Source organism: Babylonia areolata, chromosome 19 (assembly GCF_041734735.1).
Source record: "Babylonia areolata isolate BAREFJ2019XMU chromosome 19, ASM4173473v1, whole genome shotgun sequence".
NCBI classification, from domain to species: Eukaryota; Metazoa; Mollusca; class Gastropoda; order Neogastropoda; family Buccinidae; genus Babylonia; species Babylonia areolata.
In genome coordinates this window covers 15,062,503-15,080,577 of record NC_134894.1, presented here as the reverse complement: position 1 = coordinate 15,080,577, position 18,075 = coordinate 15,062,503, and the positions used below count along the sequence as shown (strand labels likewise).

At 44.7% G+C, this 18,075-nt stretch overlaps 1 protein-coding gene across 1 annotated transcript in view; it reads left to right on the top strand.

The window, feature by feature from the left end:
• Positions 1-2,688: 2,688 nt before the first annotated feature.
• The window catches only part of LOC143293495 (uncharacterized), a 24,464-nt gene continuing 9,077 nt past the window's right edge, over positions 2,689-18,075 (top strand). Inside the window, exon 1 of the mRNA XM_076604393.1 lies at positions 2,689-5,803. Coding sequence (XP_076460508.1) covers positions 3,391-5,803 — 2,413 coding nt within the window. The 5' untranslated portion in view covers positions 2,689-3,390. The remainder of the gene's footprint in view (positions 5,804-18,075) is intronic.

The window sequence follows — 18,075 nt, the reverse complement described above, 5'->3', positions numbered from 1 at the left end:
TCTGTCTCTCTGAATCAGCATTCTTATTGATACTTGATAGCGTGACCAAACTTTATGCTCTTCTGTGAATAAAATCCCAGTGCCTTTCTATTTTATGAAAAGATACGTCGCCGTTTTCATCAACAAACCTGTCAACAACAATTTCTCTGTTGAAGACAATAAAGCATCCTCGTATCTTTTGTACTGTGGCAATATAGCAAAGACTTGTATTCAATACACACGCATCTGCAGAAATGCAACAGGAGGAAGAAAACAGGAGATTGTGGCTGATAGCTTAAACCGCCACACACAGAGGGACTGACCAGAGGCAAGGCAAGAGACAAGGCAAGACAAGACAAGACCAGAAATGACGAGACATGCTTATTTCATGTAACCCCGTGGGGGTACATGAACATGTTACATATTTCATGCAACCAGTTGCACAGTATTATATTGTATTGTATTTCTCTTTTGCCACAACAGATTATTCTGTTTGAAATTCAGGCTGCTGTCCCCAGGGAAAGCGCTTCGATACACTGAGCACGCCACCCCTTTTTTTCTGCCTGCAGTTTTATTTGCTTTCCTTTCTAAACGGAGTTTTCTTCAGAATTTTGCCCTTTCGTTGCCGTGGGTTCGTTTACATGCGCTAGGTGCATGCTGCACACGGGACCTCAGTTCATCATCTCATCCAAATGACCAGCATCCAGACCACCACACAAAGCCTAGTGGAGGGGGGAGAAAATACTGGCGACTGTGGGATTCGAACCAGTGCGCTCAGATTCTCTCGCTTCCCAGGCGGGCGGATATGTTATCACAAGGTCAACACTCCACTAACATGCACAAGTATGAAAATCATTTGGCATTATATTCACAATCAGTTACAAAGACCATGCAAACTGGTCGGTTCAGAGACATACTTGATAGATTTGGAGGGAAAAACCCGAACTATCCATCTCTAGATAAAGGGTGTCTATCATTTATTGAAAATATGCTAGAAGAGAGTGTAAATAAGACGTAGTCACACGAAGAATTTGTTAATAGTCCACTCAGGGAGATGCACTGTGTCGATGTATATATGAATGCATTTATTAGAAATTTAATGAAAAAGATAAATACGGATAAGTAGACCTTTGTTTTAAATTTCAAAGCTATTTTGGCAAGTATCTTTTTCTCGTTTCTTAGATGTTGAGTAGTGGAACGGATAATAAAACTCGTCCCCCAACCCAGCACCCCCCGCCCGAACAAAGATGATTCCACAGCAGCATGATCTCTGGAGATAGCACTCTGCAGCAGCAGCAGCAGCAGTAGTAGTAACAGTAACAGTAGTAGCAGTAGAAAGGAGAAGCGTGAGCGAAGGAAGCAGGGCTCAACTTCTGGAGACTTTTTCCCTTGCAACACACGTGGGAAGTGCTGCGCATCCAGATTCGGTCTCTTCTCCCATATGAGGACACACACCGACAGATAAGCCTGCCTGCCTACTCATCCGTCGGTCCGACGGGAGACTCCATCATCATCAGTAGTAGTAGTAAATGCGAGGCATATCACAGGGCAGCAGCAGCAACAACAGCAACAACAACAGCAGCAGCATACAGTAATAGTAGAAGTAATTTCTGCAGCTAAGCTACCATCAGTGTTCAGTTAGAGAGAATGAGTTTTAAATCTAATGTCCCCTCTCGTTTTTGTCAGTTCCATTACATCATATTCAAGATAAGATATTAACGTTTCAATTTACGAAACGGTGTCAAACCCATCAGTTGTTACAACGCTATACTGCTCACAAATACAAAAGAAACCCAAAACAGATGAATAAACGAATTACTGAAAAAAGTCAATAAATTATAATTGAATAAAGAAAAACGAAACAAATTAAAACTCCAGAACTGAAACAAAAAAAACACACCCATAATTCAAAAGTGTGGGCGCTCAAAGACGTTTCGTTTCCATCCTCTTCCAAATCCATTCTCTTCTGCCCCCCCCCCCCCACTTCTCCCCTTACTCCCCCCCTCCCTCTTTCCAACTTTCCCTTAATGCACTCCCTCCCCCCCTCCCCCTACACCACTACCTCCCCTTGTCCGTCATGCCAGCCAGGGTGTGAAACAGTACAGAATGTAACTGCAAAGATGAAGGCAGGGCCGACAATACGGCACCATAGTCGTAGAGAAACGGATAGGCAGAGAGACAGACAGACAGACAGAATCAGAGACAGGCAGACAGAGTCAGACAGACAGAAAGCAAGACAGACAGACAGACAGGGTGAGAGAGACAAACAGAGAAAAAAGAGACAAAGACAGAGACAGACAGACAGGCAGACACAGACAGTAACAGAGAGACAGAGACAGACAGAGAGAGATAGAGACAGACAGAGAGAGAGAGAGACAGAGACAGAGACAGAGACAGACAGACAGACAGAGAGAAAGACAGACGAACAGACAGACAGACAGAGCGTGTGTATTCCAGATAGGTGCCAGTCTACGGGTGTAAGAATGTATGGGGAGGTGCTATGAATTGTTTTTCTCCCGCCACCGAGTGTAAACCTGTGTGCTCGCCAACCATCCATCCAACCAACCAACCAACCACAAACCCTCCCTCCCTTCCCCGATACCCATCTCCCTCACCTTCCCACATACCCTCTTCCACTTCCATCCTCCCCTCTTCCCACAACGGCTTTGCCAAACGCAGACAGCAGACAGACAGTCGTTCAATTTGAACTGCAGCTAAGACGAAACCAGAGGCACGTGTTTTGCTGTCTTGGCATTGTATGGATCCGTACAGCAACGCTTACGAACGCTTTTGTTCTGACTGAAGTGACTGTGATCAAAAGACTTGGATGTAATCGCGTAATTGCTCTTACAGTTCATTCTCTTCTAACATCAGCGTCGTTGATTGGCTGAGACAAAAATTCCCAAACCAACGCACATTAAAAGCGTCTTTCAATTCAGATCAGTAAGCCTTATTCAACGTGATATTGGACTGGGTCGGATTTGCTTCAGATAGCAGCCCTATTACGATCTTCATCGCGAAAGTTGGTCACGTTTTGTTTGTCCTGTCATTGCCTGAAAACAGTTTCGTGTTTCTGTTTTTCCCGTTGCTTTGTTTTCAACAAAAGATGATCAGCATGACCAGAAGGACTCACCCGAGGCCCTAGATTACACTGTAAAGAAACAAGAACAAACTTTAAACAATAGTATTCGTGAAAAACACTTTTTTTAAATCAGCGATGGCCCAGTGTGGGGCTGGCTACTGATGAACTTGACAACGTTTCTGTGAATGCGTATACACATGGGAATGAAACTTCCAAAGATGCTGTTGTAACGTGGACACAGAACCGCTTGCCGCTCCCTGTCTGAGAAGCGTGGCTTTGTGTCAAAGTTTACAGACATATATCACTGTTGCTGTCCTACACTGAACAGAATGGAGCAGCAGGCTACCCACAGAAAGTCCAGACTTGTTGTGCAGTGGATCGCATTCTTTGTGTTCCTTTGCCTGTCACGTGGCGTGTCATGTACAAACGGCGTCCAAGAGAGAATCAGTGACCCCAGGGAGCAGCCACAAAGAGCCACACCCGATTCCCCGCCCACAACGGACACCAGCACTTCGCCAACGACGGCAACGACTCTTCCGTCCATGAACAGAATAAAGGAATACTTTGACAACCGCCACAACAACGGCCCCCAAATATCCGGTCTGATGACGAGGGTTAAACAGAGGTTCAGAAGACCCAGGGTGGTGTGGCCAAGACTTCACAACATCAGCCCCGCCATGGCTGGACACAGAAGGGCCAGTGTGCGACACCGGGGAGGAGACCCCAGACACAGGACGAGGGGCATCAGTCAGGGCTACCCTAGTCCACAGACCGGGCTCAGGCGGGGCCGTCACCAAGCGAATGGGGGAAAGGAACACTCAGCATCAGAGGAACAAGGTCAGAGTCCACAGGTCAAAACCGGAGCAGCGCCGGGGCAGTCGGGGTCAGACTACGGTCCTGGTGACGACAACAACAACAACGTCAGTGTCCGCATCAACGCCGTCAAGAACCCCAGAGCCAACAGCGGCACGAGGTGGGTGCGGTTGAGGCCGTACCGTCCCCGAGTGGTGTACCCCAACCGTGTGATGTTCTACCCACGTCGCTACACCCCCACTGTCCAGCACATCCAGCCCAGGGCTCAGGCTGACCCACGAACGACCGAAGCGCTGGCCATGCTGACCCAGAGACTGTCCCGCATGGAGGCCAGGATGGCCAGACTGAAGGAGGCCGTCACCATGCAGGGGGCGGCCCACATCACATCGGCACGGAGACTGGAGGCCATGCTCGCTGAACAAGCCGAGCAGATCGCCGACAATGGGAAGGACACCCAGACCATTCTAGGGAATCTCCAATACTGTTGTGGACGTTCGCTGCGAAGAGGAGGAGCCCAAGCCTCACACCACCCTGGTGCGGATCCGTCATCAGTGGCGAATCCACGCCGTCCTCAAGAGATCAAAAGGGGCTTGACTCCATCACTCAGGTATACAAACCGAAATCTTCCTGGACTCCAAGAGGTGGAAGACAAGCAGGACGACAATGAAGATGGCGCACAGTTAGAACACAGAAATGACTCTTATGTTGAAGACAGTAGTTTGCAAGATGACGGCTTTGGCAAAACAAAATCCCCTGCATTCAAGCAGCGTATGGTCATACATGACAGTGAATCTGATAACAACGATACGGACACAGCTGAGGTATATGATGAACATGGACATGGAAATGAAAATAGTGACAGACTAAAAAACACAATTACAAACACCGAGACGCCCATGACTCCTCGATTCAAGCAATACAAAGTCAAAAATGAGGACGATGCTGATAATAACTATACTGCGGTAATTGAGGAATACGATGAATCTGAGCAGCCATCTTCTATAAATGAAAATACTGATAAAGTGGCAGACACAGCGGAGACACCCACAACCTATCGATTCAAACAATACAAAGTCATAAATGAGAGTGATGCTAATAATAACAACACTGAGGTGATCGAGGAATACGATGAATTTGAACAGCCATCTTTTACAACAACAAACGGTAATAAACTGGGACACACAACCGAGACACCCACACTCGCTGGATTCAAGCAGTACAAAATCATCAGCGAGGGCGATGCCAGTAACAACTACACCGAAGTCATCGAGGAGTATGATGATGAAGATGGAGAAGAGCAACTTGATTCAAAAGAAAATGGCAACGGACTGGGAACTACAACGCCAACTACAGAAATACCCGCAAGCTCCATAACACCCCGTGGTATTGACGGCTACGCTGCAGCCTACAGACTGAACAGTGACCTGATACACAGAACAGTGCGAAGTTCTCCTCGGAGTCCTTCGGACAGTCAGCAGCAAAGCCCAGAAGAGGAGACTAAGACACCCGCAAGAAACGATGGGGGAGAACATGGCAGTGACATTATTTCCTCGAAGGAAAGCACTCCTTCTGAGGCGGACAGTGCAAGACGTGTGAATGACAAGGCCACAGAGGTTTACAATGGCCCCACACTACCCAGCATTTCCGAACAGCCACAGACTTCGGACAATGATACCACGGAACCGTCCACGGAAAGAATCACCGATGCAGACAAAACCCCCAGTGACAATACCACTGTACCTGTGAAGAACAGTACTGCAGAATCAACACTGGGAAACGCTGATTCACATGAGGCGTCCACTCATTTTGGAGAAACAACTTCCGAGCCGTTGATCCTGACACCATTGCCACAGGTCAACCAAGATGCTAAACCAACCTCCCCAGAACCTGCACCAGACGGTTCTACCCTCAGCATGGACACGAAAAAAGGTATGTGTGTGTGGGGAGGGGGAGGATGTGTGTGTGTGTGTGTGCCTGCATGCGTGCGTGCTTGCGTGTGTGTGTGTGCGTGTGTGTGTGTGTGTGTGTGTGTGTGTGTGTGTGCCTGCATGCGTGCGTGCTTGCGTGTGTGTGTGTGTGTGTGTGTGTGTGTGTGCACGTGTGTGTGTGTGTGTGTGTGTGTGTGTGTGTGTGTGTGTGTGGTAAGATTTGGACAGAAAAACGATAGAGATAGTGGGTGTGGTGGTAGCGGGGTAGGAAGGTAGAGGACCATAGAGAAAGCGACAGAGAGAGAGAAAGAGAGTGAGAGACAGACAGACTGACAGACAGGTACAAAAAAGAGAGTGTCAAAGAGAAGCAGAGAGAGTGGGTATTCTCAACAGATGTACGTAACGAAGGAGAGAAAACATGTAATGCCAGATAAGATAAGGATAGTTACACCAAAAGTTATGTTGCAACAAACCTTTTATCAGTTCCACCACCCTTTCTTCTCTTTATATGTACATTCTTTCCAGGCTGTTAAATATATGTTCAGATTTTTTTTCCCATTGTTATGTCACGCCTATCACCATGTGACTAACGAGGCCATCTCTGTTTCTTCCCAGGACAGCTGATAAACTGCTTCTATAATGCGAGGTTATTTCTGTTTTGTAATGTCATCCAAAAGAAGTGAATTTTAAGACGATGGTTTGGCAAAGCATTCTCTTTCTGTCTGTCTCAGTCTCTCTCTCTCTCTCTCTCTCTCTCTCTCTCTGTGTGTGTGTGTGTGTGTGTGTGTGTGTGTCTGTCTGTCTGTCTGTCTGTCTCAGTCTCTCTCTCTCTCTCTCTCTCTCTCTCTCTCTCTCTCTCTGTCAGAGCTAGTATCTGTCTCTTCCTCTGTGTCTGTCTCTTCTTCTCTTTTTGTCAGTCTGTCTGCCTATCTGTCTGTTTGTCTGTCTGTCTGTCTTTTTGTCTGTCTGTCTCTGTCGGTTTGTCTGTCTGTCTGTCTGTCTCTGTTTCTCGCTGTGTCTCTGTCTGTCTCTGTTTCTCTGTCTGCCTGTCTCTCTCTCTCTCTGTCTGTCTGTCTTTCTCTCTGTGCCCATCTGTCTCTGATTCTCTGTCTGTGTTTGTTTGTCTGTTTGGGCGCATGTGTGTACATGGTGCCTGTACATTTATCTATCCTTGTTGACTGTACATCTATCTATCTATCTATCTATCTATGCATCCATCTATCTACCTGTTCCATACATCAAATGGCCGTTTGGAGCTGCTTGCCTGATCGTGTCCAATCAGTAGAACTATCCCACACCCCATGTCATCATGCTCCCAAATCTGGTGCCTCTTTCTTTCGCTGGCGATGTTCATCTTCAAGCCTGCACCGCCCCCTCTCCCTTCCCCGCAGCTATGATGGAGTAGAACGCAGCCACACGTCCTGTTTACAGCATACAGCAAGTATGCAAGGAGGAAATTGTGGTGTCTTTGATGGAAAAACAACAACAAGCAAAGCAAAACAAAAACAACAAGCTTGAAACGGTTCGTTTCCTGCAAATATGACGGCGCCGTTGATCATTGTCTTTCTCCTCTTGTACTCGTTGTTGTTGTTGTTATTGTTGTTGTTGTTGTTGTTGTTGTTGTTGTTCTTCTTCTTCTTCTTCTTCTTCTTCTTCTTCTTCTTCTTCTCCTCCTCTCTCCTCCTCCTCCTTCTTCTTCTTCTTCTTCTTCGTCCGTTGCTGCTGCTACTGCTGCTAATACAACAACAACGACTACTATTACTGTTACTACTACTGCTGCTGTTGCTGCCTCAACTACTACTACTACTTCTTTTTCTCCTTCACCTCCTCCTCCTCTTCCACCTACTACTACGACTACGACTACTACTACTACTACTACTACTACTACTACTGTCTTCCTGTTTATCCCTGCTCACCCACCCTGCTCTTCCTTTTTCTTCTATTTCTTGTTCCAAGGATCTTATTCTTACTGTCATTGTCCATGTCAGAATTCCACAGTCTTGTCTTTTTGCCCTCCTACTGTTCTATTTCGTGTTCTTATTCTTGATTTTGTTCTTGTTCTCGTCCCTCTTGTTCTTGCTTTTGGTCTTTGTGTTTGGTTTTCTTCGTGTACTTGCTCTTCTTCTAAAAAAACGAAATTCTTTATCAGATCAGCACAACATTGCATTATGCATCTCGTCAAACACATACGGTTATATATATATATATATATATATATATATATATATATATATATATATATATATATATATATATATATATATATATTGACAGAGAGAGAGGGGGGGGGGGGTATTCAGTCACAGTAGATTAGTCCATCCATCTAACCATTTACACACTTGCGTTCGGCCTTTTTACTTACAAATATGCGCTACATGCTTTGGATTCTCTGTGTTGATTTTAAACTGAGGCATGCCAGCAAAGTCAGTCAATGCAACAACGAATTATTGTCTGTCTGTCTATCTGTCATGGAGCTGATTGTGCAGTGATGGACGAGTTGGCGGTTGTCAGGGCTTCCCCACCACCACCACCCCTTCCGGCCCCTCCCCTTCCCTTCCCCCGCCCTTTCTGCCTTCCCTTTATCTGCAGTGTGTCTTCTTCTTTCTTCTTCTTCTTCTTTCTCCTCCTCCTCTTCATCCTCCAGTAAAAACCCTTTGTCTGGGCGTAAAATCACATGGTGCTTACAACGCAGAATAAATGTCATTATATTTTCATTCACCAAATTAGATGTCGGTTGGAAACAAAATCAATGACATTTACCTGTTACGTTTATGTTTTTACGCGTTTTCTTTCTTTTCTGATCAATTACCTACACACATCTTATCGGAACTTTCCGGCAACTGTATGCCTGTAGCGTTCTCGATTTTCGGCCCACACACTTGCAGAAAACGCAGTGAATGAAAAAGACTGGAAAAAATGGTAAATGTACTTCATTTTGTTTCCTATTGACCTCTGATTGATTGTAGAACGCTCTATGGGTGATAAGGACGAAATTTAGCGTAAAAAAAACAAACAACACTCAGTGATTTTACGCCAAGACAATTGGATTGAACTCCTCCTCCTCCTCCTCTTCCTTCTCTTCCTCCGTCTTCTTCTTCTTCTTCTTCTTCTTCTTCTTCTTCTTCTTCTTCTTCTTCCTCCTCCTCCTCCTCCCACTTCTTCTTCCTCTTACTTCTCCTCCTACCCCTTCCCCCTCCTTCTCTTCCTTTGCCTTCACCTCTTCCTCTTCCTCCTCCACCCCCACGACAACGGAGAGACTTCAGAACCATTCCCTGTCTCCAACGGAGTCAACCAAGGGTGTGTTCTTGCCCCCACCCTATTCAGTCTCATGTTTTCAGCCATGCTGACTGATGCCTTCAGAGACGCTGACGTAGGCATTGGCATCAGGTACCGCACAGATGGCTCACTCTTCAACCTCAGGAGGCTTCAAGCAAAAGCCAAGGTGAGGACAGACACCATCAACGACTTCCTGTTTGCTGATGACTGCGCTGTCAACGCTGCCTCCGATGCTGACATGCAACACAGCGTCGACAAGTTCTCTGCTGCCTGTGACAACTTTGGCCTCACATTCAGCCCAAAGAAGACTGAGGTAATGCATCAGCCAGCTCCAGGAAAGCCTTACGTTGAACCAAACATCTTCATCAACGGGCAACGACTGAACGCGGTGGATAAGTTCACATACCTGAGCGGTACACTCTCTCGCACAGTTGTCATCGACGACGAGGTGAATACCAGACTCGCCAAAGCCAGCGCTGCCTTCAGCAGACTCCATAAGAACGTTTGGAACAGGAGAGGCATCACCCTGGAGACGAAGCTCAAAGTATACAAGGCCATAGACGGTCTACAAACGCCACGCCAAAAAGCTGAACCACTTCCACACCACCAGCCTCAGAAAACTTCTCGGCATAAAAAGTGGCAAGAGAAGATCCCTGACACAGAGGTGCTCACTCGTGCAAACTTGCCCAGCATCTACACCATCTTGATGCAGGCCATGTAGTTCGCATGCCAGACCACCGGTTCCCCAAGAAACTGCTGTACGGCGAACTCCAACATGGCAAGCGCTCCCATGGAGGCCAAAAGAAGCGCTTCAAAGACACTCTGAAAGCTTCTCTGAAGGCCTTCAACATCAGCCACGACACATGGGAGCTGAATGCAATGGACAGACCAAAGTGGCGTTCAGCTGTCCACAAAGGTGCCAAATCCTGTGAGGCCAACAGAATCGCTGCAGCAGAGCAACGAATACAGGCCAGGAAAAGCAGTGCCAGCAAGTCCCCGACAGCCGCCACCACCCCCTGTCCACACTGCGTCAGAACCTTCCGGGCGCGGATTGGCCTGACCAGTCATCTGCACACCCACAGCGACCAACCCACCCACCCCCAGGATGACTAGATGGTCCTCGTCGATATAAAAGGAATACCCAACTCTCAAGTTAAAAATTTCCCCAAAAGACGTGTGCAGAGATATGTGTATATGTATATGCCTGTATCTGTCTATATATCTGTCTATATAATTAGGCCTCTGTGTGTGTGTGTGTGTGTGTGTGTGTGTGTGTGTGTGTGTGTGTGTGTGTGTGTGTGTGTGTGTGCGTGCTGCTCGTCCAATAAAGTTGATGAAAACCTCACCTCACCCATCACCACCATGTCCACTGTGTGATGGCACTGGAGGCAATGTGGCCCGAAGATGGCTGATCAGTCGATCCGATATTCAAGCACGAAGTGTCCTGTCCTGTCACATACATGTTAGGGAAAGTCTCGTGTCAGCACATCAGAGTTTGTATGTTGGTGGCCCTGGACTCGTAGAAATCCTTCCCACGGTTGTTCTCCTTTCTCCTTGCCTGTGAGGTTTGGTGATTTCTGTGTGGATGAGGCTTTGCCATGGTGAGTGGTTCTGTGAAATGGTGTCCCAAGTGGCAGTGGTTTTAATGGGGAAAGATACGTCAGAGTTGCCTTCAGAGTGTCCTTGAAATTTTGTTGTTGTTTTTTTCTGTCCTCCTATAACACACTTTCCCTGTGACAGTTCACTACGTAGGTTCTGCTTGGGGATACACTCATCTAACATATACAGCAGTCAGTGTCTCTCTCTTTCTTTCGTTATCTTACCATTCTTGTGTGCGTTTGTCTATGAGTACGGGTTTCGAAATAGTAGTGGCAGTAATGGTAAGCTAGTTCCATCATCATTTGTCATTATTATTGCAACTACTTTGTTGTTTTCGTGTGCTTTAAAAAAAAAAAATCAACAGTGACATTTATATACATTGAATGATTATTACTATCATCGTCATATTTATATTCATTTCTTTATTACTTATTTCTTCTTCTTCTTTTTTTATTCACTCATTCGTTCATTTCTTCGGTTTCACTTTTGGTCCTTAATCATTCTGGTTTACATGAACATCATTTTTGTTTTGTTACTTTATGCATTGAATGAAGGATGGTCTATTTTGCTAAGCCCGCCTTCAGAAAGCTTTACAGAGAATAAGGGGATAACCTACGATGAAGTAAACTTTAAAAAAAGAAGAAAAAAAAAGATCATGGCACAGTGACACACAAGCGGAAGAACTACTGGCACAGGTAGATAAGATGCCACCCCCACAGAAATTTGTGTGATGCTATCAGCATCCAAGTCATCATGTGGCATATGAAGATTTCCTTTCAGCCATGTTGACAAGCACAGGAAACACCACAGTAAATCTGCTGTCTATCATCTCAGTGCCAAGAGAAAAGGAAGAAAGAAAGAAAGACAGAAAAGAAAACCAAAACCCAATTCATGCTCATAAAAGCGAAGGGCTAACAGACAACCATACATTCACCCACGCTTGCATGCGCACACACACACACACACACACACACACACACACACACACACACACACACACACACACACACACACACACACACACACACACACACACACACACACACACGCTCGCGCGCATTGAGAGAGAGAGAGAGAGAGAGGCACATAGCAAACAAAGGGAAGGCAAGAAAGGAAACAAACCAGCAATCAACATCCGCAAAGCCTTCCGTCACTGCAATGATCTGCATCATGACAGACTCACAGGCAGACAATGACTGACATATTCTTACAGAGAATAACTTTGTTGGCACGTTTTCGAAAAAGCCAGGCATACGACTCGCTCAGCCGAAAGACAGAGAGAAAAAACAACAACAAGAACAAAACAAGAAAATAAACAAGAACAAGAACAAAAGCAGGAAGAACAAGAAGTAGAACAGCAGGAGGACAAAACGATGAGAATTATGAATTCTGACAAGAACAATGACAGTAAGAATGAAGTCCATGGAACAGGGAAAGGAAGAAAAAGGAGAAACAGGGTTGATAAGCTGGATAGACAGGAAGACAGTAGTAGTGGTTGTAGTAGTAGTAGCAGCAACAGCAGCAACAGCAGCACCACTAATTCACAAAAGTTGCACATAACTATGAGATAAAATATGATATAATAAACAGACAAAATCTGATGCAACTCGACAAGTTCAGAGTTTAGAAGATAAATCAAGCTGGTAGGAAAAACGAATAATGTTCTAAGTAATTGGACTACATATAAATGACGATACTGTGTACAAGCAAGTTTCTGTTTTGCAGCTAGGAGAGGAGAGAAAAAAGTGCAATCTGATGATATCGAACATGCTTGTGATAATGAGATGAGTGACAGTTTTGCTTTGGAATTTCACTTCTTCTTCTCCGTTCGTGAACTGCAACTCACTGGTACGACTGAGCTTTTTACGTGTATGAACATTTTTACACCGCCATGTAGGCATTCATGCTCCGTTTTCGGGAGGGCAGGGGGTACATGCTGGGTATGTTCTTCTTTGCATAACAAAATGAATGCTGACATAGATGATGGGATCTTTAACGTGCGTATGTATTTTCCTGTATGTGCATCCGAGGGTTGAGGCAGCAGCAGACCTGTACGTCTGCTGACCTGGGAGATAATAAAAGATCTCCACCCTTAATCTACAAGGTGTATGTACTCTACTCTGTGTTCCCTTTGCTTCTTTGCATTTTATCGGCGTCAACCAGGACTGAGAGAAACACGCACCTGCAGTGTGGCGAATGAAACCGACGCACTCACATACGCACCTTGAAGCCCGCGCCTGTCCGGTAGTCGACTGTGTTGTTAAGTCTACATTTGTTAGACCGTCATATTTAAAACCATAGCCATGACAATTCCGGGCTGGAGAAAAATTATATTTGGGTCACTGTTGTGTTTAGGTGTCGTGATCCCCATCCTGTCTCCGTACAAAGGTCGTGAACTTAAACAGGTACTACGTCAGTAACACGAGTCACATCATAGACACTAGAATTCTAGCGTCTATGCACAGTCACACAAGGACACAAGAGCGAGCATAAACAGCCAGACAGACAGACTGTCAAACATACCATTACAATGTAGATGACAAAGTATTCATTTACTGGATAACAGATGAACGCGAGTACTTCTTTTATGCAACCGACTGGCACAGGTGTACTAATAGAGAAAGAGTGATCAGAGGCAGAGAAAGAGAGACAATGAAAGAGACAGAAAACTAGGCAGAAACAGATAGGCACAGAAATAAAAAGACAAACAGGCACAGAGGGAAGCAGGCAGGCAGGCAGAGAGAGAGAGAGAGAACGATTTTGTTATCTAGGGAAAAAGAAAAAAGCACTTGAAGCTTCTTTTCATCCTGCACTCATAGAAGGGAAAATACAACAAACATGCAAAAGAGGTAACATCACATAGGTAACTTTCAAATCACGAAAATGAAAAAGAACTAAGAAATAAAAAATAAAACAGCCAAACAAACCAACCAACAAAAAACAACAACACAAAACTAGCAACATAAATACATGCATGAATGTTATTTCGAGAGAGAGAGGACAAGATGACCATCTTACATGCCGTATTTCGTGTTCCTTCTTATAGCGCAGCCGACTTGGCAGACTCACAGACAAGACATTCATCCATTCTGACAAATTGGAGTCAAACTGGCGACAGAAACAATGGGAGAGAGAGAGAGAGAGAGAGAGATAGTGTGTGTGTGTGTGTGTGTGTGTGTGTGTGTGTGTGTGTGTGTGTGTGTGTTTGAGAGAGAGAGAGAGAGGAGGTGGAGAATTTCCTCGGAGCAATAAACATCCCAACAAACAAACGTGCCGACAAAGATCACAGCGTGTCTGACACACAATATGAACGCCGTGTTTTCCATTCGTTCCCCCCGGTACAGACACTGCACTGCAGACGTATCTGGATGCCAAACAGCATTGCTTTTCCCTGCAGCGTGCACGTCGAGAGTGCTTCCCCTGTCTGTCTGTCTGTCTGTCTGTCTGTCTGTCTGTCTCTCTCTCTCTCTCTCTCTGTTTTTGTCTCTGTCTCTCTCTTTCTCTTTCTGTCTCCTTTTCTCTGTCTCTGTTTGTTCGTCAGTTTCTCTATCTTTTTCTCTCTCTGTCATTTTCTTCTGTGTCTGTCTCTGTTTCTCTCTTTCTTGCTCTTTATCTGTCTCCCCGTTTCTTTTCTCTGTTTCTTCTTCTCTCTGTCTTTATCTCTGTCTGTCTCTGTCTGTCCCTCTTTTTCTATTTCTTTCTCTGTCTCTTGGTCTGTCTGCCTGTCTTTAAGTCCATTGTTATATCTGTATGTCTGTCTGTCTCTTTCTGGCTCTGATCTGCGTTTTGTTTGTAACCTCTCAAATATCTATCTATCTATCTGTCTGTCGGTCTCTCTTCTCTGGCCCTGTCCCATGTTTTGGTTTCCCCCCGACTATTTTTTCTGTCTCTCCAGTTGCCCCAATCAACAAGGTATGCAGTCCTGCTGGTGTTTTCATGCGTATATTCATACAGAAGATAAAAAAAAAGCACAATAAAGATACCATAGTCCATGTCAGAGTGTGATGCATTTGGGTAACACAAACGCACCTGGCATGTATTCACCACGGACAGAAAATTGAGTATGGATGCTTGTGCGCTTGAACAAAAAACAAACAAACAAAAAGAACTGTTCAGATGGCCCCGTCATGATTTGTTTCAGCCAATGAACAAAAACGAGGAGAAAGCTGAGCTAAACACCCTATATTTACAATAACAACAAAATCTAAAAAAAATCAACAGCACTTCACTACCCATCTGCAAAGTGTACACAACAAAGTCTGACACCAAACTATTTGAGAGTAAAAAAAAAAAAGGGGGGGGGGGGGTGCGGGGGGTTAGAGCCTGATATCGATATTATCCCATGCAGTCAGATTGTTAAGAATAACCTTGAAAGAGCTCGTCTTGCCAAAGCAGAAGAACATGCTCTCACATACATATTTTCAAGTGATATTTGCAGATTCATCACCAGAAGTGCTTTCCTCATAATATCTGTCTATCTACCTATTCAGCTGTCTGTCCATTGGCTGTATGTCTTACCTATTATGTTGGTGTGTTTATGTTTGTCTGTCTGTCCATACGAAGCAACTATCACACGGGCGATGTCACTATCACTCGGGTGTATTGCGTCGTTACTATCACTCGGGTGAAAAGGTGCCGCTATTACCCTGTGAGTGTTCTACACTAAATGAAATTGAGAAGTCATGTCCACAAACTATCAGATCAGTGAATATTACTATTTCCATCAACTGTAAATTCCAACTTATCCCTAGAACATTTCAACTCAGGGGAATGCCGTCTATTCTCTCTGATTTCCTTTGGTTCCCTATGTTTGTTGCCTAACGTTACCTGACACAATAAAATTTCCTACAGGGAGGAAAGTCTACCATCTAAGAGATGTGGAAAGGTAGAGAGTAGGCTCGAACCAACAAATGAATAAGACACACCTCCATGAAATAGATTGTGACGAGAGGGACTAATTTCACAACATATAACAACTAACAAGTTCTGAAGACTTGATTCATTTCTAGATCCTTTGTTTATTCAGGCACATATTCTCAACATTCTTTAGCTAAACATCATATCACTTAACTATCAATAATAGCATTCTTCAGTCATCAACATAGACATCCTACGAACTGTCCTAACCTAACTACTGCCTATGTTGACTTAGAATCTAACACGTCACATACCTCTTGCAATCATCCTCTAGCGGCAGACCGGTCTTCTAAGGATTTACTCTGGCCTTTCTCTTCGGGTCTGCTCCTAGGGTCTGCTCTGCTCAGCCTTATATATAGCCCAGAAATGGCCAATCTCCCCACTGGTATTCCACGTTAATGAAAAATAATCACTCGCCTACATCTCTGGAATTTATCCATTTGCCTGCCGTCCGGCCGCATTATCTCAGCTGGGAGTTACACATCGCTGGCTTGCTTTCTTAGTGCTCTCGGACACATGTCCAGCATAACGGACCTACTATTGCCTGATGCCCCTACGTGCTGGACCGACTGGCCTCAGAGTGTGCGAGTCCATTTGTACTCAGCTGACCCTGTGGTGATGTAATCTGTTAATTGCTGTACTGCCTGGGTCTGCCCGGACATCACTCATGAAGAAGGCTGGCTTCAGTTATCGTTTCCACGCTCATTGCCCTCTGACCTTCCTTGTTCCCAGAGCTTCTAAGACTGCTATATGCAGTGTAATACAAATACAAAAGGCAATAGCGGAGGATAAGCAACAGCACACTTAGCAAATGGTCTTGGCTATTGTTTTTTTAGACTTTAATTGTTTTTGTTTTGGTTGGTTGCTTTTGTTTTATTTTTGTACCTTTACTTTTGCATCTATTTTTAAAATAGAAAATTGTCTTTGCCGGTTTTTTTCAGTTCTCTCCAAAACATTATTTGGTCAGTCTTTTCCTTCTCATTATCTAGGCAATGCCATCACCATCACTATCAACTTATTCTTTGTTTTTCTTCTCTTCCTCTTTCTCCTCTTTTTTATTTTTTGTTTTTATTCTTTTATTTTTTTATGTATTTTTTTTTAAAGCTCTTCTCTGATACATTCTTCTTCAGCTGCTTCTCTTTGGTTTTCTTCTTCTTCTTCTCATCATCATTGTTGTACTTATTCCCCTGCCTCGTTCTCATGCTCCGTTTATTTTTCTCATAATTCGCGTTCACGATCTTCTTGGTCTCCTTGCTCATGATCTTCACGATCTTCTTTCCATTCTTGCTAAGTGTGCTGTTTTTTTTTGTTTTTTTGTTGTTTTTTGTTTTTCTTGTTTTTTCTTTTCATATTTAAATATTCATTTACTGCTTCTATTTTTTTTTTCTCAAGGCCTGACTAAGCGCGTTGGGTTACGCTGCTGGTCAGGTATCTGCTTGGCAGATGTGGAGTAGCGTATATGGATTTGTCCGAACGCAGTGACTCCTCCTTGAGCTACTGATACTGATACTGATGGTCTCCTCCCCCCCCTCCTCCTCCACCTTGTCCTCCTTCTCCTCCTTTTGTTTGTTTGTTTGTGTCTTTTTTTCTTTCTTGCTTGCTTCTGGCCAGTGTGTTTTACCTGTGTGGTCCAGACTAGCAGTGAGGCAGACAGAGGCAGGTCAGTACCCTGTGTTGAAGACAGTACAGACGATGGGTACTACTGACAGGGTCAGTGTGCTTTCCCCTCCACGGCAACACGTTGTGTTTTGGTTCATTTGTTTACCACGTCTGTGGGGTTCTTTCATGGGCTATCCGTTTCGTGTGTGCTTTGTCGTTTTTCCACCCCACTCTCACGTTCACGTCTTACTCTCTCTCTCTCTCTCTCTCTCTCTCTCTCTCTCTCTCTGTCTCTCTGTCTGTCTCCGTCTCTCCCTCTCTCTGTCTCCGTCTCTGTCAGTGTGTTCGTCTCTCACTACCCACCTTTCTTTGTAGATGTGTGTGTGTGTGTATGTGTGCGTGCGTGCGTGCGTGTGTGTGTGTGTGTGTGTGTGTGTGCGCGCGCGCGTATGTGTGTGTTTGAAGGTTTGAGAGAGAGGAAGAGAGAGGGAAAGAAAGAAAGAAAGGAGAGTGGTGTGTGCGTGAAAGAGTGACACACACACAGACAGAGGTATGGTTGGATGGCTAGACAGAGACATGAACTAACGACGATATAAAGAACATTGATATGCATTTCTGTATTATTCATGAATGCATATTCATGAGCATGTTTATCTTTTTTTTTGGTTTGGTTTGTTTGTTTGTTTTTTTGTTTCTGGTGTTTGTTTTATTGTGTGTTAGCGTTTGTATGTGTGTGCGTGCGTACATGCGTGCGTGTGTTTGTATCACTGTATTTGTTATAATTATGAATGTTAAAGGTTAAAGGTCCCATAGCCTTTTATGGCCATCAGAGCAGTGAATTCATATTCACTGTATCCAGGGCTCGGCATGGGAAGGTGAGGC